At 40.6% G+C, this 25,430-nt stretch overlaps 2 protein-coding genes and 1 long non-coding RNA gene across 4 annotated transcripts; 2 read left to right on the top strand and 1 right to left on the bottom strand.

Moving 5' to 3' along the window:
* Nucleotides 1-773: 773 nt before the first annotated feature.
* fbxl13 (F-box and leucine-rich repeat protein 13) lies at nt 774-24,599 on the bottom strand. The gene is made up of 19 exons (XM_050073478.1): nt 24,582-24,599; nt 24,411-24,478; nt 19,353-19,507; nt 18,871-18,980; nt 18,691-18,780; nt 15,067-15,162; nt 14,828-14,963; nt 9,871-9,923; nt 8,361-8,461; nt 7,682-7,811; nt 7,092-7,190; nt 6,773-6,893; nt 5,893-6,055; nt 5,696-5,815; nt 5,378-5,501; nt 5,207-5,287; nt 4,737-4,871; nt 4,481-4,644; nt 774-4,397 (listed from the first exon to the last, which is right to left on the bottom strand). The coding sequence occupies exons 1-19, from the start codon at nt 24,597-24,599 to the stop codon at nt 4,205-4,207; spliced, it is 2,157 nt and encodes a 718-aa protein (XP_049929435.1). The 3' UTR covers nt 774-4,204.
* On the top strand, nt 7,559-14,800 carry LOC126407653 (leucine-rich repeat-containing protein 17-like). Of its 2 annotated transcripts, none has more exons than XM_050072748.1 (7): nt 7,559-7,580; nt 10,275-10,437; nt 10,553-11,029; nt 11,180-11,394; nt 13,391-13,546; nt 14,017-14,158; nt 14,241-14,800. In XM_050072748.1, exons 2-7 carry the CDS (start codon nt 10,313-10,315, stop codon nt 14,521-14,523), a joined length of 1,398 nt encoding a protein of 465 aa, XP_049928705.1. In that variant the 5' UTR covers nt 7,559-7,580; nt 10,275-10,312; the 3' UTR covers nt 14,524-14,800. The 2 variants fall into 2 exon arrangements, with proteins under 2 accessions (XP_049928705.1, XP_049928704.1); XM_050072747.1 differs by lacking the exon at nt 7,559-7,580 and adding an exon at nt 7,601-7,741.
* Nucleotides 22,769-24,342, top strand: LOC126407664 (uncharacterized). Its single transcript, XR_007571811.1, has 3 exons — nt 22,769-23,614; nt 23,846-23,882; nt 23,967-24,342. It is a non-coding gene; the product is annotated as an uncharacterized LOC126407664 (long non-coding RNA).
* Nucleotides 24,600-25,430: the final 831 nt, after the last annotated feature.

Here is a 25,430-nt window from a genome sequence, read left to right as displayed (position 1 = left end):
CCCCAAATGAGCAACAAAACTGTACAAGAGCTGAACTTGTTTTCACTAATAAGCCTCACATCACTGAAGCGTAAAGCAGAAAGAGTCTGTTTCTCCCTGGTTATGCTTTTAGTATCAACAATTTAGGTCCAGCATAAAACAAATACACACATTATAATGACTTCAGATTAAGTAAAACCAGGTGAAATGCAATTACAAAGACTAATATAAACAAAGGCTTTAGTATTGAAAGAATTCAGCGTTTTAATTTAAAGAGAAAATAAATAAATGTAATAAATTTTATCAAGCTTATAAATCAGAAATGGTGACATCTGAGAGTTCAAATTTAAAGTGCTTTGTACATCCATGTACATAAACACTATAACATTTTTTTTAAATAAACAGACACCAATAATGGTTATGTTTTAGTACTTCAGATGCACGGCTAATATTTGTATCTTCACAGTGAATTGTTCACTAAATAATTAGTGGTAGGCATCAGCTAGTGAAAGTGAGTTTATTGCATGTATGTAACTCAAATGTAATTTTTAAATCAAATTTGTCCTAAAGCTGGATTCTAAGATTTTAAGACTGATGCAGTTCCTCTATCTGAAAACCATCTAAGGCAGGTGTCAAACACAGAGCGGGCCCACCAAAGGGTCCAATCCGGCCCACTGGCTGACTTAGCTCACTTAATATTGATGCACTTGTGAAGGCTAAGAGGTGTCAGGAGCAGGTTTAACAGTGAGCAGCTACTTCATGTAAGATGCTGCTTCAGAGGCTTTTCACCTGTGATATACTAAACAAATACTTACTCTGGACTTATTTAAAGATATTGAACATTGTGCAAAATATTATGTTAAAACAGTATTGGTGAAACCCTGCTGCAGAGGCCCTGCCAAAACATTTGATTTGTAAATGGTCTGTAAAGAAGCATATAAATTAACCTGCTTCCTCAAAAGCTTTCACTTTAGTTTAGTGTGGTGATGCCAGGATTTATTACACAGGAGTGGAAATTTATGGAAAAATTCACATGTAATGACAGTGAGTAGTAGACGGACTGGATGTGGAAAAACTGAGACATATTGTTGAAAATGCACTTATTTTCTTAGGACATCTCAGGATAATCATCTGTTTTGAGCATTTTCAGAATGTACCTCTTTCCACAAAAAGAAAGAGAAAAATGTTATGCTGTTATTTATAGGTATTATGCAATGGTTTTGTTGGTCCATCCCTCTTGAGATCAAACTGGGCTGCATGTGGCCAGTGAACTAAAATGAGTTTGACACTCCTGATCCAGGGATATATCTCAAGACAGGATCTGGAACATTTAACTTTTTAAAATAACATCTACTTCGTTGTTTCGGACCGTAAAACTTGAGAAGTTGCAGACTTTTTTTCTTTTTCTTTTTTAAATAATTTTTTATTGATTCACAGTTCCAGTAAACGATACATCTGGAGAGAGTTACATTTTCATTTTTCTGTATATTGTTGTTGTTGGTGATAAGACATTATAGAGATATGAGACATGGCCCTTAGGCATAGATTTAGTCTGGAGCACCAAGTCTATACCACTGAGGGGTGGAGCCTGGGGGAACTGAGGAGAGTAGGTTCTTGCAAAGTCGCTAAGTTGGAAAAGAGCGAAAAAAGTCTGTATTACCTATTCCGTAGGTTGAGCATAGTTGGTTGAAACTAGTGAACAGTCCGTCTATGTACAAGTCTCCCAGGCATCTCAATTTTCAACTCTTTATTTTCCAGAGCTGCAAAGTGAGAGTCAATCTTGGCTGGTACAAATAAATGATTGTTACAAAGGGGTGGAGAAGTTGAAGACTTTTGACTGCTGACTGTATGAAATATGTGGAGCAATAAATAACTGTGTTGTCTTTGTACAACTAAAATATATTATAGAGGGGAAGCAATATCATCAGATATTAAGGATCCAAATCTGACACACAAAGAAAACTGTTACCAAGATAAAATGTTGTTTTTCTTATATGTACATTCAAAGGAAATGTGAGCTGTGTGGAAATGACAGCCAATAAACATATTTTGATTTTTTTCTTCTTATTTCAGCTCCCTCCACAGAGCAAACTGTCCTCCTGCCATGTGCTGTCCTGTCACATGACCATAGCTGTGGCCACCAATTATACAAACTCTAAAAAAAAAAAAAACCTCCCTGAACAATGTGGTGGAAATTAACTAACCGAAAGAGACACGTGTTCTTTGTATGAAAAATAAAACAAAACAAAACAAAAAACTAATATATCTTACACCACATGATACATTTCATTAAAATGGGTATTTATGTGTCATTTGTATCTGAAATTAATATTACATCAATATTCAATTCAAGGTTCAGCAGGGTTGAATGTCCAAAATTTGGCTCAGGGTGAAGGAAAACAGCAAAAACCACACATAAAAGGCCACTTTTATATAATAAAAACAATGACTGATCTGTCATTTAGTTTTTGTATGTTCTTTGTGGTGTCAAGTAAGTGTGACAAAAGAAAAGAAAATACAAAATGTGTTTTTGTTTTTCTGACAGGGACACAAAAATCCTGATAGTTAAAGAATCACCCAAAAAATTCAGTGGAAATCACGTTTTACACTGGTTGTCTCATGTTGAGTTATTAACCCTCTGGAGCCCAGCAGGGTCGAAAACTCTGTGTAGCAATTTATGTTAGGGATGCACTGATATATCAGACGATATTTGCCTTGTTGACTGCCATCAGCCTATCAGCAAATAGGATGATGTTCCAGATGGCAGTGGTCTATGTTTTTCTGTTGTGTCATATCAGTTTTACACAGGCTACAAAGCAGGGTTTGAGACTTATGGGGTCCCATCCCTCTGGGGACAACAGACAACGTTTGTTGGATGAGCAGAGATCTCTCCAAGGATGAAAAGATGCAGTAAACTCACTATTGTCGTGTCAGAGGATGCATCCAATTTTTTCCCTGTTTACGCTGCATTATGAACAATAAATTTGTGTTGAAATCAGAGCTAGAGCTAGTTAAAATTAGCAGCTGGTGGCCGCCAGAATTAACAGCTAAGTGAGGTTGCAATGAGTTACATCATGATTTGATCAAGCTATATTCAGTTAAAATGAATGTTGGGCGAAGGTAAATTACAACGTTCTGATGATGTGTTAGCTGTAAACTTGTAAAATGTGGTTATTGGTGAGAAACTTGAACAAATACAGTTGTTTGAAGAAGAAATTTGTTGATGTTTTCACAGCAATAAAAAATAGATACAAGGGAGGGAATTAATTATCCATCCATCCATTTTCATCAGCTTATCTGGGGCCGGGTCGTGGGGGCAGCAGGCCAAGCAAAGCACCGCAGACGTCCACCTCTCCAGGAACACTTTCCAGCTCCTCCTGGGTGACCCCGAGGCGTTCCCAGGCCAGATGTGTAATCCCTTCAGTGTGTTCTGGGTCTGCCCTGGGGCCTCCTAACAGTGGGACATGCCCAGGGAGGTGCCCAGGAGGCATCCTGATCAGATGCCTGAACCACCTCAACTGACCCCTTTCAACGTGAAGAAGCAGCGGCTCTACTCCGAGCTCACTCCAGATGTCAGAGCTCCTTACCCTATCTCTAAGGCTGAGCCCAGCCACCCCATGGAGGAAACTCATTTCGGCTGCTTGTATCCACTAGGCTAGTTAAAAGACTTTTTAAGCAGTTATTTTTTTTAATAAACATGTTTTTCATGTCAAAGATGGTTATCTTAAAGGTTGTTAAATAAATGTGTTTGATTGGATTTGTGCTCATTTAAAGGTAGTGTTATGAAGGTCTGAATGACTTTAAAACAGTTGTTATTTTTTATGATGTAGATATTGTTATTTCCATGTCACAAAAGAGGGAATAAGTACCAACAAAAACAAAAAAACAACAACAACAAAACGATATCAGCTACTGGCCAAATTTTTACTTTAAACATTGGTATTGGCATCGGCCCAGAATTTCCTAATCTGTGCATCCCTAATTTATGCAGAAGGAAACGGCACAGAACAATCCACTGTCAGGAGCTGATTAAATATAAAGTGTTAGTGAGGAGCTGAAACAGTGGAATGTCTCTGTCAAGACAAGTGAGTCTTTGTCATGTCAAGTGTATCATGCAAAATGTCTTGGTAAAGGAAATACTTTTAATATGTTTTTAAATAATATCCCAAAAATGCTGCTCTTACTACTTTAAGCTCTTTTTTTGTTACAGTATCACTAGATCTGTTTATATCCTCTCTGTACTTGCTGCTCTTGTTGTCACTGAGTGATGCTCCAGTACTTCACAGGTGTCATCAGTCTTGATGGGTCTTGCGATTGGATACACTACTTGGCCCATGTTGTATCCAAACCAGTACGGAGGGTCATCGTTGCTGTGCTCCCAGTGCTCCACACGTGGCTGGAGCTTCAAGGCAGCCACCCTACAGGATCAAACACTCTCTGGTCATTAAATGCTATCACGCAGGACTCTAACTTTGCAGCATTATTCTTAACTGTGTCTCACTTGGAGATGCTGCTGCAGCAGGCCATGGTGATGGAGCAGAGTGGAGGACAGATCCTCTCTAAGTGTCGGAGACTGCGATCTGTGAGAAGAACACAGCCACTCACATCAAGTTCTCGCAGGTAGGGAGATCCAGTTGTCAGATACTGCACTGCCATGTCTGTCATCTGAGGCAGGACAGAAGAAAATAGAAAACATTTGGCATGAAATGAAAATTCATGCTTTAGAGAAGTGTGTATATGTGTATGTGTGTGTATACCTTGGGACAACCTGACATCCGCAGTGTGATTAGACCTCGACAGTAAAATGAAATTGCTCTGATGGCCGGGTCTGACAGAGCGACGCAGTGAGACACATCAACATGTTCCAGGTCTCTCGCGTTCTTGCACAGCTTCTGTACTCGTGAGGAATGAGAGAGACGAGAGAAAGATGTGGGATGAAATGTGAACTGATGATAAAATGAATGAGGAGAAGACACAGAAGATATACATGCCGTCTTGTGTTGACATCTGTTAGTAATCAGTAAGCGACACAACAACTGTGAACATGATTGACTTTTTTGGGACTGTTTTTCTGGGAAACAGTTTGGGTACACGTTCATTTCCTGTCAGCTGCTAATGTTAGGATACACTTGAAAAGGAAGTAAACTTGGACCCACAAAAAAATTGTAAACTGATCTTTATAGATGCCACATCTGGACATGTGTCGAAATTCTAGCTAGATTTGTACCTCTATGCCAATATCTGTGACGCAGACACACTCGGCCAGTGCTAACTTCCTCAAGCATGATCCCTCAAAAGCCGCCAGCCCCTAAAAATACAAATATCATGTTACAAAGTATTCCCTGTCAGGGCCAGTTATCTTTTTTCAGAAATTTGTGAGGTTGTGAACAAACAATACCTGATCCTGGATGTTGCAACCGCTGATGTCAAGGGAGCAGATAGAGCTGCCACTCAGCCACTCCAGACTCATATCAGTCAGTCTCTCACAATAACTCAAGTTGAGATGGCACAGTTTACACAACCTGATAAATTGTGCACATACACGACACAAAAAAAGTTGCTGTGTGAGACTTTTTTAAAGGGATAGAAAATATCAATTTATTCTGGGAGTGTGCAGACCACCATCTACTGTATGTAATATACTGACTATGGATAAGTACGTCATATAACCTTGTGTGTGTGTGTGTGTGTGTGTGTTTTGGAAGTCATACTATACCTTTGTGCGATCCTCATGACAGACATGTCAGTGATGTGACTGCAGTAACTGACATTCAGCTCTCTCAGTTTGGCGGATGAGTAACCTTCAGTCAGATACTGGATCCCAGTATCGCTCACCCTGAAATACAACCAGTAAACCCATTACATAATGCACTATCATGAATCTAAAACTACGGCAGCAACAAACACACAGACTTGTCACAAAGTGAGATGTCCAAGTGCTGCAGGTTCTTGAGGTTGGCCATGGATTTAAGGCTGGCATCTGTCATTCTGGAGCATTCTGCAGCGTGGAGTCTGCGGAGGCCGTGTGAGCTGCTGCACAGGGCCTTCCAGCCGACGTCAGTTAGTTGGTTGTTACCTAAAATGCACATGGGGTGTAGTGCAGACTGAATAACTGGAACAGTTAAAAGGGCCACACAAGGAAATGAGACAGAGATGAGAGATGGTGGAATGTGCTGGACCAGATTCTCTAGACTGGGGAGGGCGGCGTGTACGAAACATCTGAGTGCTGACTGAAGTGAAAGGAAAAGCCAATCCCAGATTCACTCTCGTTTTGCATCACTGTATTTGTGTTTTTCCAGAGCTGTGTCTCTTAGATATCTGCTGCTTATGTTCTGGCACCTGGTCGCTGCCATTTTATTAAGTCCCGACCTCACCTGAGCGGTGTGGGGGTACACGCCCATAAACAACCCGAACACAGACAATAAGAAGAAAATAAGAGAATACAGACAGAGGGCAGGGTCTCTGCAGAAATACACACCACCACACACATCTAGTGGGTCATAAGTGATGATCGAGAGAGATTCATTCTGTGTGAGTCTATACATTTTGTTCTCAGGAAAACCCAGCATAGTAAATCTTCAACTTACAATCTGCTATTATCATTTATTATGAGTCCTAAAACAATGAGTTATTCAGCAAAACAGTTTTGATAAGTGATAAATTGTTCATTTTTCAGGAAAAAATGCCAAACATTTTTCTGATCCCAGACTCCGCGATGTGAGGATTTCCTGCTCCCCTCTATCTTTTCATGTATACGTGGAAATGAACGTTGCAGACTGCACAATGATCTCACCCTCTGTCCTGAAAGTCTTCAGCTTGGCGACTTCAGCGATGGCTTTCAAGGCAACATCGGAAAGATGAGGAGCATCCAGCAAAGAGATGGCAGACAGACAGCGACATCTGGCAATTAGTGCCTGTTAAAGAAGAGTAAGACTCAAACCTATTTCTACTGTGAGGGCTTAAGGGTGTGGACAAATCCAATATGCACGAGTTGATGAAGCAAATTCTTTGCTAATTCATTCCTTATTGTCTGAGTTGCTGTAGAACATTCCAGAGCTGGGGCTCTGACCCATGTATGAAACCTGTGATGTGTTAGAAATGAACAAACTTACCAACACACAGCTGTCTGACAGTGTGGGCATGTCATTGATCACAATCTCCCTGAGTGAAGGGCATCCTGCAGAAATGTATCTGAACCCATTTACAGTCATCTGGGAGCAGAGAGAGGAAAATATGTGTGTACGTCGAAATCTGAATCATTCTCCTGGAAGCAGTTTTCCTTGCTGCTCACATTTTCATGGCCCTCTAAAGCAAAACATCTGGACCCAAATTAATGCACATTCCCAGAGGAGAAGTGCGTTTTTATGTTGCGATGCATGTGTGTTATGTTATGGAGAAGTGCACATGGTGAGTGGGTGGGCCAGAGGTGACTGTATAAACCCAACCCTCTTGTTGGCCACAGCTGCCTTTTACTCTCCCCTCTCCTTCAGATCTTTGTTCATTCGCTCTGAGCGCTGACTGAATGCAAATAGTTCCCAGAGTACAGCAAGAAACAAGCGGAGACACGTGGAAACCGAGAGGACTGACTGGAATTATCCAAGGTGGACTGGATGCTGAACTTTTAAAAGGCAAAAATCTGTCCTGTTTACAACTGTAGCTGAGTGGAGTGAATAAATACCAAACTGAGAGGATAGCAGCTTACCTGAGTGCAGCCGGACAGGTTGAGGTGGATGAGATTGTGGCAGCCCTTCCCTGTGGTCAGGTACATAAACCCTTTATCTGTGAATCTGTAGCAGTAGGCCACACTCAGGTACTGAAGGTTGACACAGTTTCTGTTTGAAATCAATAGTTTGATTAGTTTGTATATAAAATGAAGGACAACTTGTTTGTGCTTAATCTTTTGAAAACTGTTTTGTTATATATGCAAAAGTGTAAATTTGAATACACACTCATCATCAAAAACAGCAACATCATATTGTGAATTACAATGAGATATTTTCAAATTCTTGCATAGTAAAATGGAAATATTTCCAAAACATGTTTGCATAATACTACTACACATGACGTAGAGAGCTTACAAGCTGTTGAGACTGTAAATCTATCATCAACTGCATAGTCTTGACATAATGTTATTAGTGCCACATCTGCTCCTCTAAATCATTAGGTTGGCACTGACCACGCTGCTCTGAGACATGAAATACAAGCCAGAGGCCCATTGGACAAACAGACATGGAGCTAATTCTGGGAACCAAGGGGCAGGATGCCAGAAAGGAGTATAGTACAGGGAGGTGTTTGTTAAATTTAGAGATGTGAGTGAGACAGACTTAAGTTTAGAGCACAAATCTAATGACATGCCAGTTTTACCACAACTGGAGGTTTACCTGGACAGCTCTCTTAGAGTTTTGTTTGTTATATGTGTGCAAGAAAGGTTCAAGTAGAGCAGGCAGGGACAGCCCTCGACAATCCTCTGGACCACCGCATCCTGTTAAAGAGCAGAGATTTAAATGTTACCCTATGTTTTCTCTGTGTGGCACCTGTTACTAGAGTGTATGGCACAGTGAAATATCACAGCCAACAATGCATCAGGAAAAAATGACCCACTCCGCTTACATGAAATTGAATCCATATTATGTAAGATTGCAATGCATAAAACAGTAAAAAAAAAAAAACTATTTTTCAAACATTTTCGTTGATTTAATAAAAGACGAGTTGTCATTTAACTTTAGAAAATTGTGCAAAAAGTAGGCTCTCCATATGATATGAAGATGGTACATTTTCTTGTAGATTTAGGTTTTTGCTATCTGTACATTATCATTAGTCTTCGCTGATTTTCAGCCAGCTTTGTATCATAACAATGTGGGTAGAATGTGTAAATTAACTGTGGTAAACTTCACCCTCCATCTTACCAGTGCCCATAACTCCCTGCGCATTTGCAACCAAAAATCCGCCAGATTCCGTATTTTGTATCACCCAGTCGATTTTTGCTGGCTCTAGGGCCATTGCTTGAAGTTCAGATTGTAATTTCACATTTATGTCAAGGAGGTTAAAAAGAGGGGAAGTCACAGCGTCATGTCACGTCATAACATTGGGGTACAACACATGCGCAGTGAAATCTGGTCTGCACCTGCCAAAAGGCTCAATAGCTGGTGCACTAACATAGAACAAGGGGGTAACTGATTTGTTTCACTGGGGCGTCCACAGGTGAGAAATACAATTCTGCAATTACTGAAAAGGTCCTTAATAAAAAAAAAAAACATACACAAAGGCTCTAGTACTGTCAGGCCGAGTGCACCCAAGGAGGCTAAAGGGTGCACCCAAAGACCACCTGAGGGAACCTCCCATGGGGTCAAAGAGAGTGTGCCAGTCTTTTTTGAATAGCCTTGATTTTCGTATGCCTGCCACCACAGACAAAAAGAGTATAGAAGTGGATCGAGAGAGAGCACAGCCCCCCCCTGCTCTCAAACTCAGGCCAAACTCAAATCAAACGGTAAAACTTGGGGCAGTGCTGATCAAATTTAAACCAAGATTATGTTACTGCGTTGCCTGTTTCTCGTCTAAAATGTCTTCAGAAACATAGTGTAGTGCACTGTTTAACTATAATACGAGGTCAGTTGTTGCCAGCTGGTCGCCATTTTTTCCGGACAAGCAAACTGCATTACATCACCCACCAGTGGGAGCGTTTACTGGTCCAGTGTGGCGCAGTGCATTCTGGTAGTTGTAAGTTTTTTACCTCTTGAGCAAAAAAAATGCCACAGCCCTTTAACTGTGTTTTCTCGGTCATGTAGCATCAATTTCAAAAGTATGTGCATCTTTCTGCTGCATACACAGCCAAATTTTGTGAACAGACCATCTTATTAGCAGTGAAATGCTTCTTTACCATGTTTTACTTACTGTAACATTATAACACTCTGACAAATTGAGGTCCTGGAGATTTCTGCATTCACCTAAGAAAACACAATTCAGGGAAAACAAGTTAAGAGCAGAAAAAAAATGCTGGTCAAACTATGTTGTCCACATTTAAAAAAAAAAAAAAACTTTGTTAGAAAATTTGTAATATACAACAGCATATAGGGAAGAACATGAGCATGAAAAGTATTCTGCCTTCTTTCAAAGCTGTATATACATTCCTGGATGACTCTTATCTCTTACATAATGTGCTACATCTTATTTCTTCCTCAGGGTAAGCAGCAGCTGTGTTCCATCAACAATAACACTGTTAACCTTTGACCCATTGCTTCTGTTTCCAAGCCTGTTTTTGTAAGACTTTCATCCAAAAATCCTGTTTTTTTCTCCAGCTCTTCTTATTGAAAAGAAAGTCCCTGCAAGGAACAAGATGCGTGCGACCTCCTTTCTCCTCCTAGCCTCCCTGCTCCTTGTCCTTCTCCCGTCAACGGAGATGAAAAAGCCAGGGAAGGGCAGAGGCCTCAGAGGAGCCAGACACAAACTCACACGGGACAGGTATGGATTTACTCTTGGGTCTTAATTGTTCAGTCCATTTTTCACCTACACTAATGACCACATGTAGACTCTGACGAGCCATCAATTCCTCTGATATGTGTTTGAAAACTGTCAGGGTAAGAAGTGGTGGGCGTCACAGCAGATCAGGCCCCTCCAGGCTTGTGTCACCGAAGTGCTTAGAGTCGACAGAATCTGGAGACGTCTTCGTAGACTGTCAGGACAGGCGTCTCAGCTCCGTTCCCACCTCACAGACCTGGTCAAAACAACCAAAGCACCTCCTTCTAGCACGCAACCGGATCAAAGTCCTTCGTGATGGGGCCTTCTTTGGATTTGAGAGTTTAACCAGTCTCGACCTGCAGCAGAACCAGATATCTTTGGTGGAGGAGGGGGCCTTCGAGGGCCTGACACGCCTTACAACCCTGCTGCTTCAGCACAACCGCCTGGGGACACTAAGTGAGGAGGCCCTCATCCCCATGCCAAACCTTCGCTACCTTCGTCTATATGATAATCCCTGGAAATGTCTCTGCCCGCTGGACAGTCTCGTGCGCACCATTCAGGTCCCAAGCAACCGTAATCTGGGAAATCACGCCAGGTGAGTGACACCACAAAAACAGCTTGATATACCTCGATATACTGCTCTGATTCCACAGGTGTAGGAGTCATTACTGATTCTCAGGATAACAAACAGCCTCCAAATATCAACTCCGATTTTAGCATGACTTAACAGTGTCTCCCCTTGTAGGTGTGCAGAGCCCCCGAGGCTAAAAAGCATGAAGTTGAAGCAGATTGACCCTGAGTTACTCTGTAAGGAATCAGACCCAACTGGTGACCCACAGGGTGACCAAACAGATCCTGCAGGCCCTCTAGACCCCATTCCAATCCGTACAAAACCAGACGCCACCACAGCTTGCCATACCTACCTTTTCCCTCAAGTACGGATGGACTGCAGTAAACGAGGCAAGTTCCCGATCAGCTTTATCCTAAATGAGTTTGATTTAATGTACCCTACAGCAGCGGTTCTCAACCAGTGGGCCTCGGAGATTGGATTAAATAATTCTTTTTTTTTTTTAATTTACAAAATGAGTAATTTTCATATCTAAATGTGATCAAGGCTTCACATAAATAAAAAACAGTCAAACTAAAATGCGTAATTTCAGTGACCAGTTACATTTGAATACCATCATGCCAATCACATAATGGATGTAGCTACCTCTATCTACCTAACGCTACCTAACTGCTGTTTTGAAGCCTCAAGTTCGGCATTTCAGACAGAAGTACCCAGAAGTGACCATGATCAGATGCGAGGGTGGAGCTTTGGAAGAGTGAGGGGTGGATCTTACGCAGACCTTGCAGACAGCCTGTCACTCAAAGTGGCCCGCTCTTAATTATGCTTAAATTTGAGCCTTAATAAAATGTAAATGGACAAGTTATATAAAAATTCACCCCCTGCACAGTTGTCATGAATGTTGAAATTAGCAACAAAGACCAATACAGTTTTTTGTATCAGGCTGTAAACATGTTTGTTAAGTTGGGCATTTGAACATGGGGGTCTTTGAGGATTGACTCACTTCTGGGGCCAGCCTCAACTGGCCATTCGAAGAACTGCAGTTTTCCGCACTTCAGTGTTGGCTCAATTTTTCAGCCCCAGAGGTCATCACTTGGTTTTGCCACTTTTAGCTAGCTAACGTTCCCTGGGATGTAGTGACACAAAATGGATCAGTTTTTGAAATAAAAAAAGTGATGTGGGAGACAACTCTGTGCCAATAAAAGCTGAAAGCAGTGTGTTGAATGCATCTAAATCCTGTGAAATGAGGCGCTAAAACCATTGAAGCTCCACAGACACTTAAACACAAAGCACATTATTGTGTGTTTTTAACTATTGTACATTGTATTATTTTTATTATTCTTGGATGCCCAATGACTTTAGGCAAAGGGACTGCTAATAAAAAACAAGCCTTTTAGCTAACTCTGGGGCATTAACATTTGTTTGAATGTTGATTAACGTACATTGTGCTTTTTAAAATAGAAAAATAAAAAAGTAAACAAGTAAGTAAAACCCGGGATGTGTTGGCAAGCCAAAACAAATATTTCCTCAGGAAAAAGGACGAGCTTCAGGCACATCAGAGAAGGTCCTAACACTATTAACAGCTGACAGTGACACATATTTACAGCCCTGTTTATTTTTTCTACATTTGCTTGTCATGTTTTTTTAAATTTATTTGGGACGGTGGTCCTGGTGAATTCTTTGACAATTAGACGTGAGCCTTGAGTTGCAAAACTAGGGAGCCTAACTCTGAGCCTCACTGTGTTTTTGAAAATTCTGCACACATGTTTCTTATGCAACAGTGGGGTTAGGAAAAATACCTCTAACGCTTTATGTCATAGAGCCCGTATGTTCATGATTAAACATTACTGTTGCATGACTGGAATGACTAAACTTCCATTTCTCAGAGAATTTTTGGGGGCCAGACGTAGAACTGGCAAAGAGAAACATCGGTTTGGCAGGTGTTTTCTTTTGAAGGTTGTGTTGCTTCCTCTGCCTCTGACTGATTCCACTTTATAGTCATTTGTCACATTATGAACAACTTGGACAGCATTAGCTAAACAACGTTTGGCCCATACATCAGAATAAGTCCTCTGGAAAACCTGCAAAACATTTTAAAGTTGCCCTAAGAATAGAGTAAATCAAATTATGTGTTACTACTATCTGTCTCGCACTGGCAGGAGGCCTAGATTTTAGTATCACATTCAGTTATGGATAGAGTCCATGTGCCAAATTTTCACTGCAGTGATTTCCCAGTGCAGTCTTTACTTTAAAAAAATGGATGGATCATTCTAATCAATTAAAAAATACTGAACATATAAATGAAGCATAGTTATATTTTTTGGCAGAGGTAAAATAATGAAAATCTTTTGAGTAACCCTTTAAGTAACTGCTCCCCTCTATGTTTAGGTCTAACTGAGGTGCCCACAGGTATTCCAGAGGAAGTCGTTCATATCGATCTGTCCCATAATTTGATCCGTCATCTCAAAGCCAGAGAATTCCAGGGAGCGAGGAGCCTCAGAACCCTGAACATGAGTCACAACAACATGGAGCGCATCGACACGGGTATGTATGGTATTATTTCTGCATACTTATAAGTCATAACCGGCAAATATGACAGTGTGCGCTTCATATTTCCTGTAATATCCAGTATAAAAATCTACACAAACAGAGTTGTGTTTTTCTTCAGCTGATGGATAGCATATGGAAGGCCAAAAGGTTGAGAATATGTTATACAACTGCTGCAGACTTCTGTTTCCCATATTTCCTTTAAGGAGACAGTGGGCACTCTGCCATCTTTGTGTATACAGTATTGGATTTATTTATACTGGGGAAAGCTGAGAGGCTTACAGACATAAAGTGATCACTCTTCTTAAGTTATTCAGATACAAACTGATCACAAGCCCACACATTCCTATCAGAGTTTGATTACATACGTGGCTTTTACCTTGGTAAATAATAAACAGTAACAGGTCGGTCTAAATGTAACTACACTGATAAAAGCAAGATGTAAATGGATGTGCTCTTTTTCTTAGCCTCCCTGTTTGGGCTCCTGCACCTTCGTGAGCTGGACATGTCCGAAAACAGCCTGCATTTTATCCAGTATGGGGTTCTGGAAGACCTTTACTTCCTGTCACAGCTAAAACTGGGAGGAAACCCCTGGGTGTGTGACTATAGGTGAGTTCTTCGACTCAAATATCATTTTTGTCTTTAGGCAAATGCAAATAATTATTAAAAACTGAGTGCATTTTTGTTCCAGCATCCACTACATGGTGTACTGGCTGCATCTGCACCCAGGGGTGAGGCACTCTGGCCTGTTCTGTCGCTCCCCTCCTGAACATACTGGCGAGAGTGTGGCGGAGTACGTGCGTTCCTACAACAGAGAGTGTCCAAAGGACAGACAGTACAGCAGAACAGATCAAGACCAAACAGACCCTGAACTGTGGAACACGCCAATGGAAGTGCAGGGTGAGCTGGAGGAGGAGCTAGAGCCGAGCCACTTGAGAGCGCCGCAGAAATACCAGATCATCAGGCTGTCCTGACTCAAGTGAAAATCTGACCGAAAAATCTGACTCTGAATAAGCTCTTTTTTTCCCCATCTTGATTTACGTTCAGTACCATAAACCCGTCTGTATCAGACGGAGAAACTAAATTTTTCAATGTTGCTTTAATGTTCGTCTTTTTTGTGTTTTTCAAATTATAAAAATTATCAACTTATCGATGGTGTTGATTAATTATTACTGTAGGAGCATGAGCTGTATGCACCAACACACACCTAAGTGAAACATGGGTAAAGCACATGAAACACACACAAAAAAATCTGGCATCAGAATATGCAGTACTCACTGATACATTTCAAGCTGGGCCATTGTAGGGACGTGCAGCCACGCAGGTTGAGATGGATGACAAATGGGCGGTAGTTCTGCAGAATCTGCTTCATTGTGCCATCTGTTATCCAGTCTTTCTCCACAGAGAAGTTGATCTGACAGGAACACACATGTTGGGGAATGTTAATATTACTGTTTCAAGTGTAACTTTAAACAAGACTGCGAATAAAATACAAGAAGCAATCTCCCAGTACAGACCTGACTCCACAGTGCGCCTGATTGGATGATCTCTTTCCATGTGCAACACACCTCAGCACATTTTAGCCAGTCTCGCAACTCTAAATACCTAAAGATCTGCAAACAAAAACAAACAAACATGTGACATATTTGATCATTTTGAAAGGTGGACGAATATGAATTTCCTTTCTATTTATTTCACAAATATCTGAGTACTGTAAGGCATTAATTTTTTCCACAATAACATTTAATGTGCTCTTCAATACTTCGATAGCCGCTAAAAGAAAAAGTTTAACTTTGCTTATATGTCACATATTTTGAGCATATTTTTTGGTATTCAAACTAAGTTTAATACAAATTTGTTCATTATAGCTTTGGGTTGTATTTGTTGGAACGGATAAATGTTTATTGTCATGTACAGTCCCATCTGGAGCTTTTGAGGCAGGTTTCAGTAAATGTTGAGCAGCTGAAGCCGTGGTAACGATATAGTCTTCGACCACTGTTTCACTCTTTTTTAATGACATAAATGGATTTTTTCGTTTTGTTTCTTTATAAAGTTTATTTAGACCAATATTTGGAACTTGTTTGAGTTCATTAAATAAATGAATTTAAGTTTGGAAGTGAAGGGAAGTTTTGTTTTGGAAGGGAGAACAGCTGACCATGTATTCAGTGCCTGCGGCTTTTAACAATGAAAAGCAGACGCATACACTGTTCTTGTCATAAAGGCATAAATATGCTGGAGAAAAGGTTTGTACATGTTCTTAAACATAAATGTTGGTGGAACATGTTTGGTGTTTTGCAAATAAAAGTGAAAAGACAAAGATTTAAAGACATAGTGTGCAGGATAGTGACATCTAGTGGTGAAGTTGCAGATTGCAACCAACTGGAACTTTTTCCATGGGCCATGCATGAAGAACCACATCGGCTGATGCAAAAACACGGAAATGTGAAAACCCGAATGGCCCTATCTACGTAGAGCCAGTGTTTGGTTTGTCCATTCTGGGCTACTGTAGAAACAACAATCTGCTCCATATGTAGGTATAAACAGCTCATTCTAAGGTAATGAAAACACAACAATTCTTATTTGCAGGTGATTATAAACTAATGAAAACATAGGTATGAATACTATATACCATGTCTGCCAATATATCCCCCTAAACCTTACATACTGGACCTTTAAGCACACCCCTCTCTATGCTAGATGTTCTAAGAAAGTAATCCAAAAATCAGAGCAACAAAGCAAATTCCTTTCTAATCTCACATAATCAGCTATTGTTTTTATTTTGGAAATGTTTGGGCAATGTCATGGGGACAGTTAAGAGCCAAAATCAGGCAAGATTCACTGCCACCTCTGCCTATGTCAGTGTGCAAGCAGCTTCTTGCTTTCTCCAAACATAGACATGCTGAAGCCCTATTTATTGGACGAGGTGTTGGACAGAAACACCAGAGCAAACAAAGCCAAAAGTGCACTCCAAAACAAACGGAGGCTACAAGAGGCTATGTCTGGTAAAGTGCAAGCTGAGCCAAAATGATGTTTACTGGGGGTTTTAACATATTTATAAACTACAGAGCCACTGGTATGAAAGCACGGCTATAATTATGTAACTACAAGAATATTATTATTGATATGCAAAAATCCTAAACAGCAACAGATTAAAGAAGTGTCTCATAAGCACAAGCCTTTCTGTGGTAATGGCTAATCGGTATACTAGACCATAATGACCTGCAACTGACATTAATCAACTGGCCTCAAAGAGACTAGAGGCATGTTTACAGTGGAGGCCACTTTAAGTCTTATGTAACAGATATGATCTCATCAATGGCTGCTTAGAGAACAGAGATATGAAGCTGCTACAGCTTTAAATCCAGAGCCATCATCTCTTTGTGTGGCTGAAGCCAGCCGTACACCAAAGGTCTTTTTCAAAGATTTCCCTGTCAGACAAATAGAGTGCTGCAGGAATTATGTTGTTTGTAGGCCAATGTGGAAGTTAGCTTCGCCCTGGTACCCTTGACATTAAGCCAATTGGATTTTTCCATTGGATTTTGGATCACTGCGGAAAATAAGATCCATGGCAAAGAAACATTTTGTTGAGCAAGATAATCCTTACAAATGAACACGACTTTTATGATGGGAAGAAAAAATGAACTTCAGACCCTAAGGTGTTCGTCAGGGTTGAAACCGGTCGGTGTTTTCATGTAAGCAGTCTTGTTTTGAAATAAAGACTTTTTAACTTATTTAAAATGCAACTTTCTTCAAGAGCACCTGCGTGTTTTCTTGAGTATCACATGATAAAGACGGTCCTCGAGCACACACCTATCTTGTTCTTCGAAGTGTGATTTTCTAGACCACTTTTATGATTTTTGAAGCCTAAATGCACTCACCAGTAGTAAAAAGCGAACATTAGGCTAATGACAAAGTACACTTCAGTTGCATCACTTAACGTCGCCACCATAACAAGACTGTAAACCTTTGCTCGCCGTGATGACATGCTGTAACCTCCTTTAGCCACTTGTTAGCAACTGCCTTTTTCAAGACACCTAAAAGCTTCATATTTTAGTATTTTATGTTGGAGAACAAAACAATAAAGTTTGTTAAGCTTGTGTTAATCACAGATATTATTTTTAGGCTTCTAAACAAAAATTTACTGAAAAAAACAAACAAACAAAAAAAACACTGACTTTAACATGAGGAAACCGGCAACAATAAAATGCTAAATCATTTCCAGGTTTTAGGACTCATTCCTGCATCACTCTATGTCAGAATAAAATCATGAGAGTTGTACCTCATTTGGCATGCTCCTAAGATCTTTATCGTTTGGTCATAAAACTCAGATCGAGCTGTCAGTTTTTCTTGTCTCGACATTCCGATAAAATCCAACATGTTAACATATACGCTTTTAGTCTTGGCTCATGAAAATACTGAAGTGCAAGTGCAACTGCAATCTCTCCAGCACCAACCATAAAGCAGCAAACCGGGCAAACCATAAACATGGTGGGAACTCTGGCAAGCCTCAAGAATGTGACCAAGTTTCTGTTTTCTTGGATTGTGGAAAAGGAGGGGAAACTGGTGGAGTTGTGAGGTGAACAACAGTCGGTGTTTAATTGGGCGTGCATCTGATCCACCAAGCAGCACTTATTTTAGTGAGAATCTAAAAATTTGGAATGCTTTGCCTCTTATTGTCATGGTTTCCTCCCACTAAAATAGTGCAGCTAACCAACAGAGGCTGGTAGCAAGTTGAGGCGACAAAATCAAAAATGTAAAGTTTGTGCGCAAATACAGTTTAATGTATCATATTGATGCAGAATTGACAAGAATATTGTCGACACATGACCCTTTTAATATTTCTAAAGTTATGTGTTCTTGCAGCCACGTAAGGAATTGTTAATATTCCATATTTCTTAAAGGAAGTTTGGCGTAATCTTCTCCACTACGAGCAAGATGGGAAATCATCTCAAAAGGAATCTAGTTGTAGTCCCTGCAAATAGGGGCCCTCTATTCTTTGCAAAATGATATAATATGTCACTAAAATCTCAGATTGTCTTTAGACATGAGAGGGTGTCAGACTTTGAAAGTCTTTTCGAGGTCTTCTAGTGTGTCGTAGGAATGAGTGACACATGAGTGCAGTGTCGTTTAAGAGGAACTACCTTTAGTGAGAGGTTGTTAGGGAGCACAGAGAGGCTGTCACATCCTTCCCTGATATTTTGGACTTTGTTGCCGAGCTCCATTTCCAACCTCTGCGAAACTCACACAATCACAAGATCAAGAAATGAAGAAATTAGCTACAATTCATTATTCATTACACTTAAAGCCTAAATAAATGTTACCTTAAAGTATTCTTTTGTCCTCTTTGAGTCCTTCACAACATTACGCCATGCAGCTATGATGCGCTTGAGGCGACCAGCGTTCACAAGTCTCTCAAGTTTCTCCATGGCAACTAAGTTGAAATGAAATGTAAATCTTCTTTCAAATGTGGATCACTTTTGAGAAACTTTCTTAGACGAGGACAACATGTGGGCTAAATTATGGCAATAATATTACGATCACTAAGTTGGACTGTGCTGGATCTCAAGACAAATTTAGCTCATTTAAGTAGAGTCAGGTCTCAGAGTGAAAAGTGCAGAGGACAAAATGAGTCACACCAGTGGGTGTATACAGTGGGGCAGACTGTCAGGAAAGACTTTGACTTTGGACACATTTCTTCACCACACAGCATGTTTTCTCTGGCTATGTACAAGAGAGTCACAGCTGGCCAAAACAGTCAAAACTCCTCGTGATCAGATTCAGAAATATTTAATTAACGACTCACCAGCCTTTTTCTTCTTGTGTAATTCTACACGCTTTGTCCATTTGGTGAATGCAACCTGCTGGCATTTCCTGTCATAGTGCTTCTTTGCCATGTTCATCTTCACCAACAGCTCTATGGCATCTCTCTTACTCTGTATGGTGAACCTCTTCCACTTCCTGCCCCCAACAGCAAACACAGCTCATCATTAATTCAGTGGAAAGGTGCGCAGGCAGAGTGTCTGAAAGCTGCATTAACTCAACAGGACAGGAGTCAGTAACAATGAATATTATAATTTCATCTCAGTAAGTTTTTTCTAATGAAGATCTGAACTGAAGCTGGTTTTGACATTCAGACATGACAGAGTGACTGACTGGACAAAAGGTTAGTAATGGTGAAGTCTGCACTGCTAACAGAGAGGTGAAAGCTAATCTGTGAAACAGAATATACTCATGAACTCAGCAACTTGTTGACAATGACCCAGAGAAAACATTCAGGACTTTCATTCACATGGATCAAATTTCAGCTTTGAGCTACATTATCTCTTATTTCAGAGGCTTTAACTTTTTGTGTGAAAGGTTATTTGAATGTGTCCCCTTATCAGCTATGTACAATTTACACACACGCATATACACACACATATATATATATATATATATATATATATATTCAAGACATGTGGCTTCACAAAGGGACATGAAGAGGAAGACAGCAGATGTTTTAAAGCTATACTCTTCCAGAGGAACTTCTGCATTGCTTTTTAGTGATATCTGAGCCATCACCATGCAGCCCACCTGTGCTTGTCTAATTTGGCTGATTTTCCACACAGCACCAGCTGTCTACAATCACCTAATTACAATCAGTGTAAGCCGAATCTGAAAAGTTTCAGTACCCTTCCCTGCCCACCTCCTATCATCCCTTGCTTCTCAAACTTTAAGGAGAAAGAGAGGATGGAGCATGATTGATTGTTATCTGGCCTGGTAGTTTTAATCAACAGTCTGCTGCTGTCGCTGCTGCACGTGGACGCTGTGGTTGAACTCACTCGCCATGGCTCTTCCATTTGGGTAAACCAAAAAATTTCAAGTGTGTTTGTGGCTAATTTTGGCCTGTGTTACTTTTTTTCTTTCTAACTTAATTGTTTTTCAGGGTTTCTTGTCTTTGCACTCTGCTGTCATGGGGCTTCATTTGTTTTCTTCCTCAAAACGGTAAGAATATAATTTCTATATTACTCCTGACTATGTTACTATGAAAAATATGAATTAAATGTAATGTTAAAGCCACAGTTGATACCTTTTTATGGAAATTGTCCTCATATTTGCTGAAACTGTCACTATAGTCACACAGAACCTAATGTGACTGATAATCTGTGAAAAACAATCATGTCCCTCCTCCTCTTCTGATGGCATTCGCTAGAATCTACTGCAGTGCACCTAAAACAACCAATCGGAGCCGAGGAGTCTCTGACGTAGCTGTCAACCATGGCTCGTGAACTGCAGACAAACTGTCAAACTGGGCAGCGCTGACCAAGTATGAATCAAGATTCTGTTACTGTATTTGTTATTTTTTGTTTCAAATGTTTTCAGAAACATTTTAGTTGCTGTTCAGCTGTAAAATGAGAGAGTTGCTCAGACCAGAGGGCAGTGGGCTGTGCTTGGTGCTTTTGTTCAACTGTATCCATCATGACGGCTGGCTCACAAGCTTTCTCATTTTACAGCTAAACGGTACACCACAGTATGTGTCTGAAAACACTTTAAGCAAGAAACCGTCAATGCAGTAACATAATCTTGACTCATATTTGATCTGTGCTGCCCAGTTTGACAGTTGGACCGAAGTTCCCAAGCAGTGATTGACATGACTAAAGCTTTGTTAGTCCTCGGCCCTGATTAGTTGTTTTCATTCACATGTCATTAGAAGCTCTACAAAGCAATAGAATAGGCAGAGGAATATATATACATATTTTTTTTTACAGATTATCTCGCATTTAGTGCTGTATGAATACAGTGACAGTTTCAGCAAATGTGAAGTTACCAACTACAGCTTTAATGTTTATTTTTTCCTGTTTATTATATAGGTTACAATCGTGTGCATGGCTACTCTCTCCATGATGATGCATTCACTAGCCATGCAGGCGTGCTTGGTCCCCAAACATCAAACCAGTTTCATTCTGGAGCATCTTTAAACACAAACCAAGACTCCTTTAGTCCAAAGGATGAGATCCAAGCTATGAGACCCCAAAGCTTTGTTTCCCTCCAGAGAGAACCAGTCTATCATGAAAACAATGCGGATGCTGGCTCTGTTAGTAGCCTCAGTGAAGAGATGGAGCAAAGCAGACAAGACTCAGAACATGATGTCCCGTCCAATCCCTCCGTGCAGAAATATGAGCATGAAAGTTCTGGTTATCAAAACCCCTTTGGCCTTTTAGTGAAGGAGCACACACAAGAGACAACCGCGGAGGGAATCAGTTTCCCAACAATCAGAGAGTTCAAACGGTTTGTAGAAACAATGAAAAGCTCCTTCTTACGACCAGGAAGTGACATGAGCAGTCACTTTCAAACCGCACGGCAAATGATGGAAAACGAGATTGCTTCTAATGCTGAAAATACTGAGAGAGAGCCTGACACAAGCTATAGGTCTAATTCTGCAAAAGAAGGCACTGCCTATGATGACGCACGAGAAAATGAATTCTGGAGTGAACCTATAAATGCAGCGTTTGAACAAAGTGAACAAGAAGCCAACTACCAAATTCCAAGTGAAAGCCTCTCTGTCCCTGATCCTGTCTACTCCACTGAAAGTCTCATTTCTACCAGTGTTTATGACAACCAGGACTCGGGCTTGGGCTCTGCTCTCTACCCACACCATCATTTAGCAGCCACAGAGCATGTTTTGAGTAATTATGGAAGTTTTGACGCTGCTGGCACTTCTGGGGAAAACCCTGATGTTTTCACAAGTGCTCCTCATGAGCGAAATGAAGATTTCCAGTCAACAAGCTACATGCTCCCTGAACAAAGCCCCTCTGGCTCATTCTTTGGGGAAGATTTGTCTTTCAGTAGTCATGTGACTGCATTCCCTGTCAACCCTCCAAACAGCCCCTCTCAAGATTTCAACATAACTCCCCTAACCACTGAGAAGAATATCCAACAACCAGAATATACATCTCACAGTGAAGACTCTTCAACAGGGTATCAGAAACCATCTGGTGGCTCTGAGCTTGGGAAAGATTTCCAAAATGAAGAGCAAGGCAGTGTCCTGTCTGCACCAATGCCTCCATCTTCCTATGGCAACAGTGTATATGTCAGTGCACCAAGACGTCAACACTACATCCCAGAATATCAACCAAAACATAGGGATAGACCAGCCTTTTCATTTCAGGCATATCAACCCACTGTTGGCAAGAAACCAAAGGATAAAAACTACACTTCCACCGCCCACCTGCCTGCATTTACTGGTTCTGTTTCTTCAAGCTCTGATGATCCTTCATCACAGAGTAGCAGTGGTCATGTGGGAGTTCAAACAAGTAGCCCACATGATGCTCCGGACCAAGTGTTCAACGGGAAAAAGCCAGTCAGATTTCACCCTGTGAAGCCCCCCAGCTCTCTTCAAGGCTCGAGCGAACACAACAGCTATCTCAGAGACCAGACAGTCAGTGTTAGTCGCCCATTCATGCTAAATACCCATACAAAAGATGAGAAGCAGAATCTAGTCTCTTCCACACAGGGAGCAAAACAAATGGCTCACAATACATTTATTCCTGTTTCTAGTGGCTCAGGTTCAACCCAGAGTGGGATCCCATCTCAGGTCGGTGATGCAATTTTCAACACTATAACTAACTCGGCTCCAACCTCAGCATCAGACAGAGCCTTTTCAAGATTAGCTGGCAATGAAATCATGTCCAGGAAGTTTGGAATCAAGAATATAATCTCTGATATACGTGGCACCAGAAACCCCCTGGGCTCATTTCTTACCCCACAAAGACGAGGCATTTTTCTAAATGGCGGTTATGTGAGTAAACCGCTGTCTGCATCCAAGGTTTCTGCTTCTACTTTAAGTGGTGTCTTCTGGAGGAATAGTGGCAACACAAAGAGGCTTCCTCCTCAAACAGGCCCCAACATGTCACCTCCACCTGCATACATTGTGCAGTCCAGAAACGGCTTCATGAGGAGCAAAGTATCTCTATCAAATACCCATTATGCACCCTATCAGCTGGATGGATACAAGAACACTGTATCCCGCAATGTAAAAGGATTTTATGAACAGTAAAGGAGGATCAGAAAGTGAAAGAGTAAACGGTAGGTAAAAACTTATTTTGCTTGTGAATTTAACTGTTGTGCTCATGATCAACTGGAATAATTATGACTAAAACATTTCTCAAACTTTCTCAGGCAGTTCTTAATTTGTCCGTCACTTGTGTCAGCAGGATCTTGAATAAAATAATTCAAAGATGACAGTGGCCAGATGTTCCAGTAAGAAACTTACTGTTGAACTAATGCTTGCTGTTTTCTTTGCTATTTGAAATGTAGGTGAAATCGCTGACAGCAAGTCCTTTTGTAAATATGGGTAAGTGTTCGTATTGTGACTGGTTAATGCTCCCACAACTGAAAACTGAAGTTAAAATCCTTTCATTTCTTCTGTTTCCATTAGGATCTAGTGCCATCTTCAACTGAAGTCTCTGCAGTTACACAATTCCACTCCAACTACTATTAAAGTCGTTTACCCCCTTGTCTTATTTGTGTCACATGGGTTAAGCTAATCGACAATTTCAGTGTTATTAGGCTGACGATCTTTATTTTCAGTTGCAAATGACTATTTGAGCAGCAAATGCTCCTGCATCCCACTTTGATATCTCTCAGATCTCTATGTAGGGTGATAGTTAAGAAAAATGGTCTCATCTCATTTAGCTAAAACTCCCTTAGTGCACTTTGTGCTTTTAGGAGGCACTTTAGTCAAACAAGACGTGAAAAAGGCTACCTGAATGGTGATGGAGCTTATGTCTAATGGTCCCGGTCTTTCTTTTCCCTCTAATAATCCTTGATCAATTAATAAAACCCTTGTGTGTTGATCTTGACTGTGATACTGTCAGCCTACCTGAAGCAAGAGCTTGTTAAATTTTTCCTGTAACAGCAGTAGGCCTTCTCGAACAGACAAAAGGAATCCTAGAAAGGAATACAGAACAGCAACTAAAAAAGCACTCATCAGTTTCATTTGAGTCTGAGAAATCTGGGACTCAACCTGTTTTTTAATGGCAATGTACACTACCAAACCATACTGTACCATGGTGTCATCTGGATTTGTATAGACAGTGTCATCTAGGTCCAGATGAACTCTGTCCGTAGTCCTATGGGTCAGAGAGGTTGTTGCAGGTTGCTGCTGTGCATCAGCAAGAAACTTGTGCCTCAAAAAAGAATAAGTTGACATCAAAACAAATAATGTCAAGGGCAAATTTGAAGTTTCAAATGATTTAGCTCACACAAACATATTTAAACGTCATCACACTGCTTAACTGTTAAAAATGGTAATGTATCATAGTGATGGAGTATTAGTTGCTAGTGGAAGAAGCTTGTCTAATAAGGGATATTAAAGATTAACCACTTTGAAATGCAAAATTTGAAAAATTATGTTCCTAACAAAACCTAAGCTGACAAAGACAATATATTATTCCCCACCAGAAATGTCCCACAAAATGAACTAGGGCTGTAATTGTAAGTGCTCTTACTGTACATGCTGAGGACACTGGTGCATAGGATCCCCTGGAGTGTTCATTTTTAAAGTCACTTTAAGCATAAATATAATGATAAAGGTTTAGAAAATCTATGCACATCCATATAGAGTACCTTATTGTTGCTAATGGGTACTTAAAGGGGCTCTGTTAATGGGAGCAAATGGACACTGGTGAGTAAGGTAACCAGAGGAGAACATGATCCAACTGGAAACTCAATGTGATAGAAATACTACTTTCAGTTTATTTTGTTTGATATAAGCTTTCCCTCTCAGTGACATTTTGGGATCAGAGAAGTGGAAGAACAAGATTTTCTCTGACATGGACTTTAAATCTTCACTCCTCCACATCTGGTAGACTACAATGACTTTCACTACAATGATTTTCAC

This window comes from Epinephelus moara, chromosome 20, assembly GCF_006386435.1.
Source record: "Epinephelus moara isolate mb chromosome 20, YSFRI_EMoa_1.0, whole genome shotgun sequence".
NCBI lineage: Eukaryota > Metazoa > Chordata > Actinopteri > Perciformes > Serranidae > Epinephelus > Epinephelus moara.
This window is presented reverse-complemented; position numbering and strand designations above follow the sequence as displayed.

Excerpts from the sequence above, each read along its gene's own strand:
- fbxl13 (XM_050073478.1), bottom strand. Across the intron at positions 18,781-18,870 it reads GGACAAAAGAATACTTTAAG|AGGTTGGAAATGGAGCTCGG; the intron begins GTAACATTTATT and ends TGAGTTTCGCAG. Across the intron at positions 5,502-5,695 it reads GTCATGAGGATCGCACAAAG|GTTGTGTAAACTGTGCCATC; the intron begins GTATAGTATGAC and ends ACAATTTATCAG.
- LOC126407653 (XM_050072748.1), top strand. The coding sequence starts at position 10,313 with ATGCGTGCGACCTCCTTTCTCCTCCTAGCCTCCCTGCTCCTTGTCCTT. Across the intron at positions 11,395-13,390 it reads GATGGACTGCAGTAAACGAG|GTCTAACTGAGGTGCCCACA; the intron begins GCAAGTTCCCGA and ends CTCTATGTTTAG. Across the intron at positions 13,547-14,016 it reads CATGGAGCGCATCGACACGG|CCTCCCTGTTTGGGCTCCTG; the intron begins GTATGTATGGTA and ends TCTTTTTCTTAG.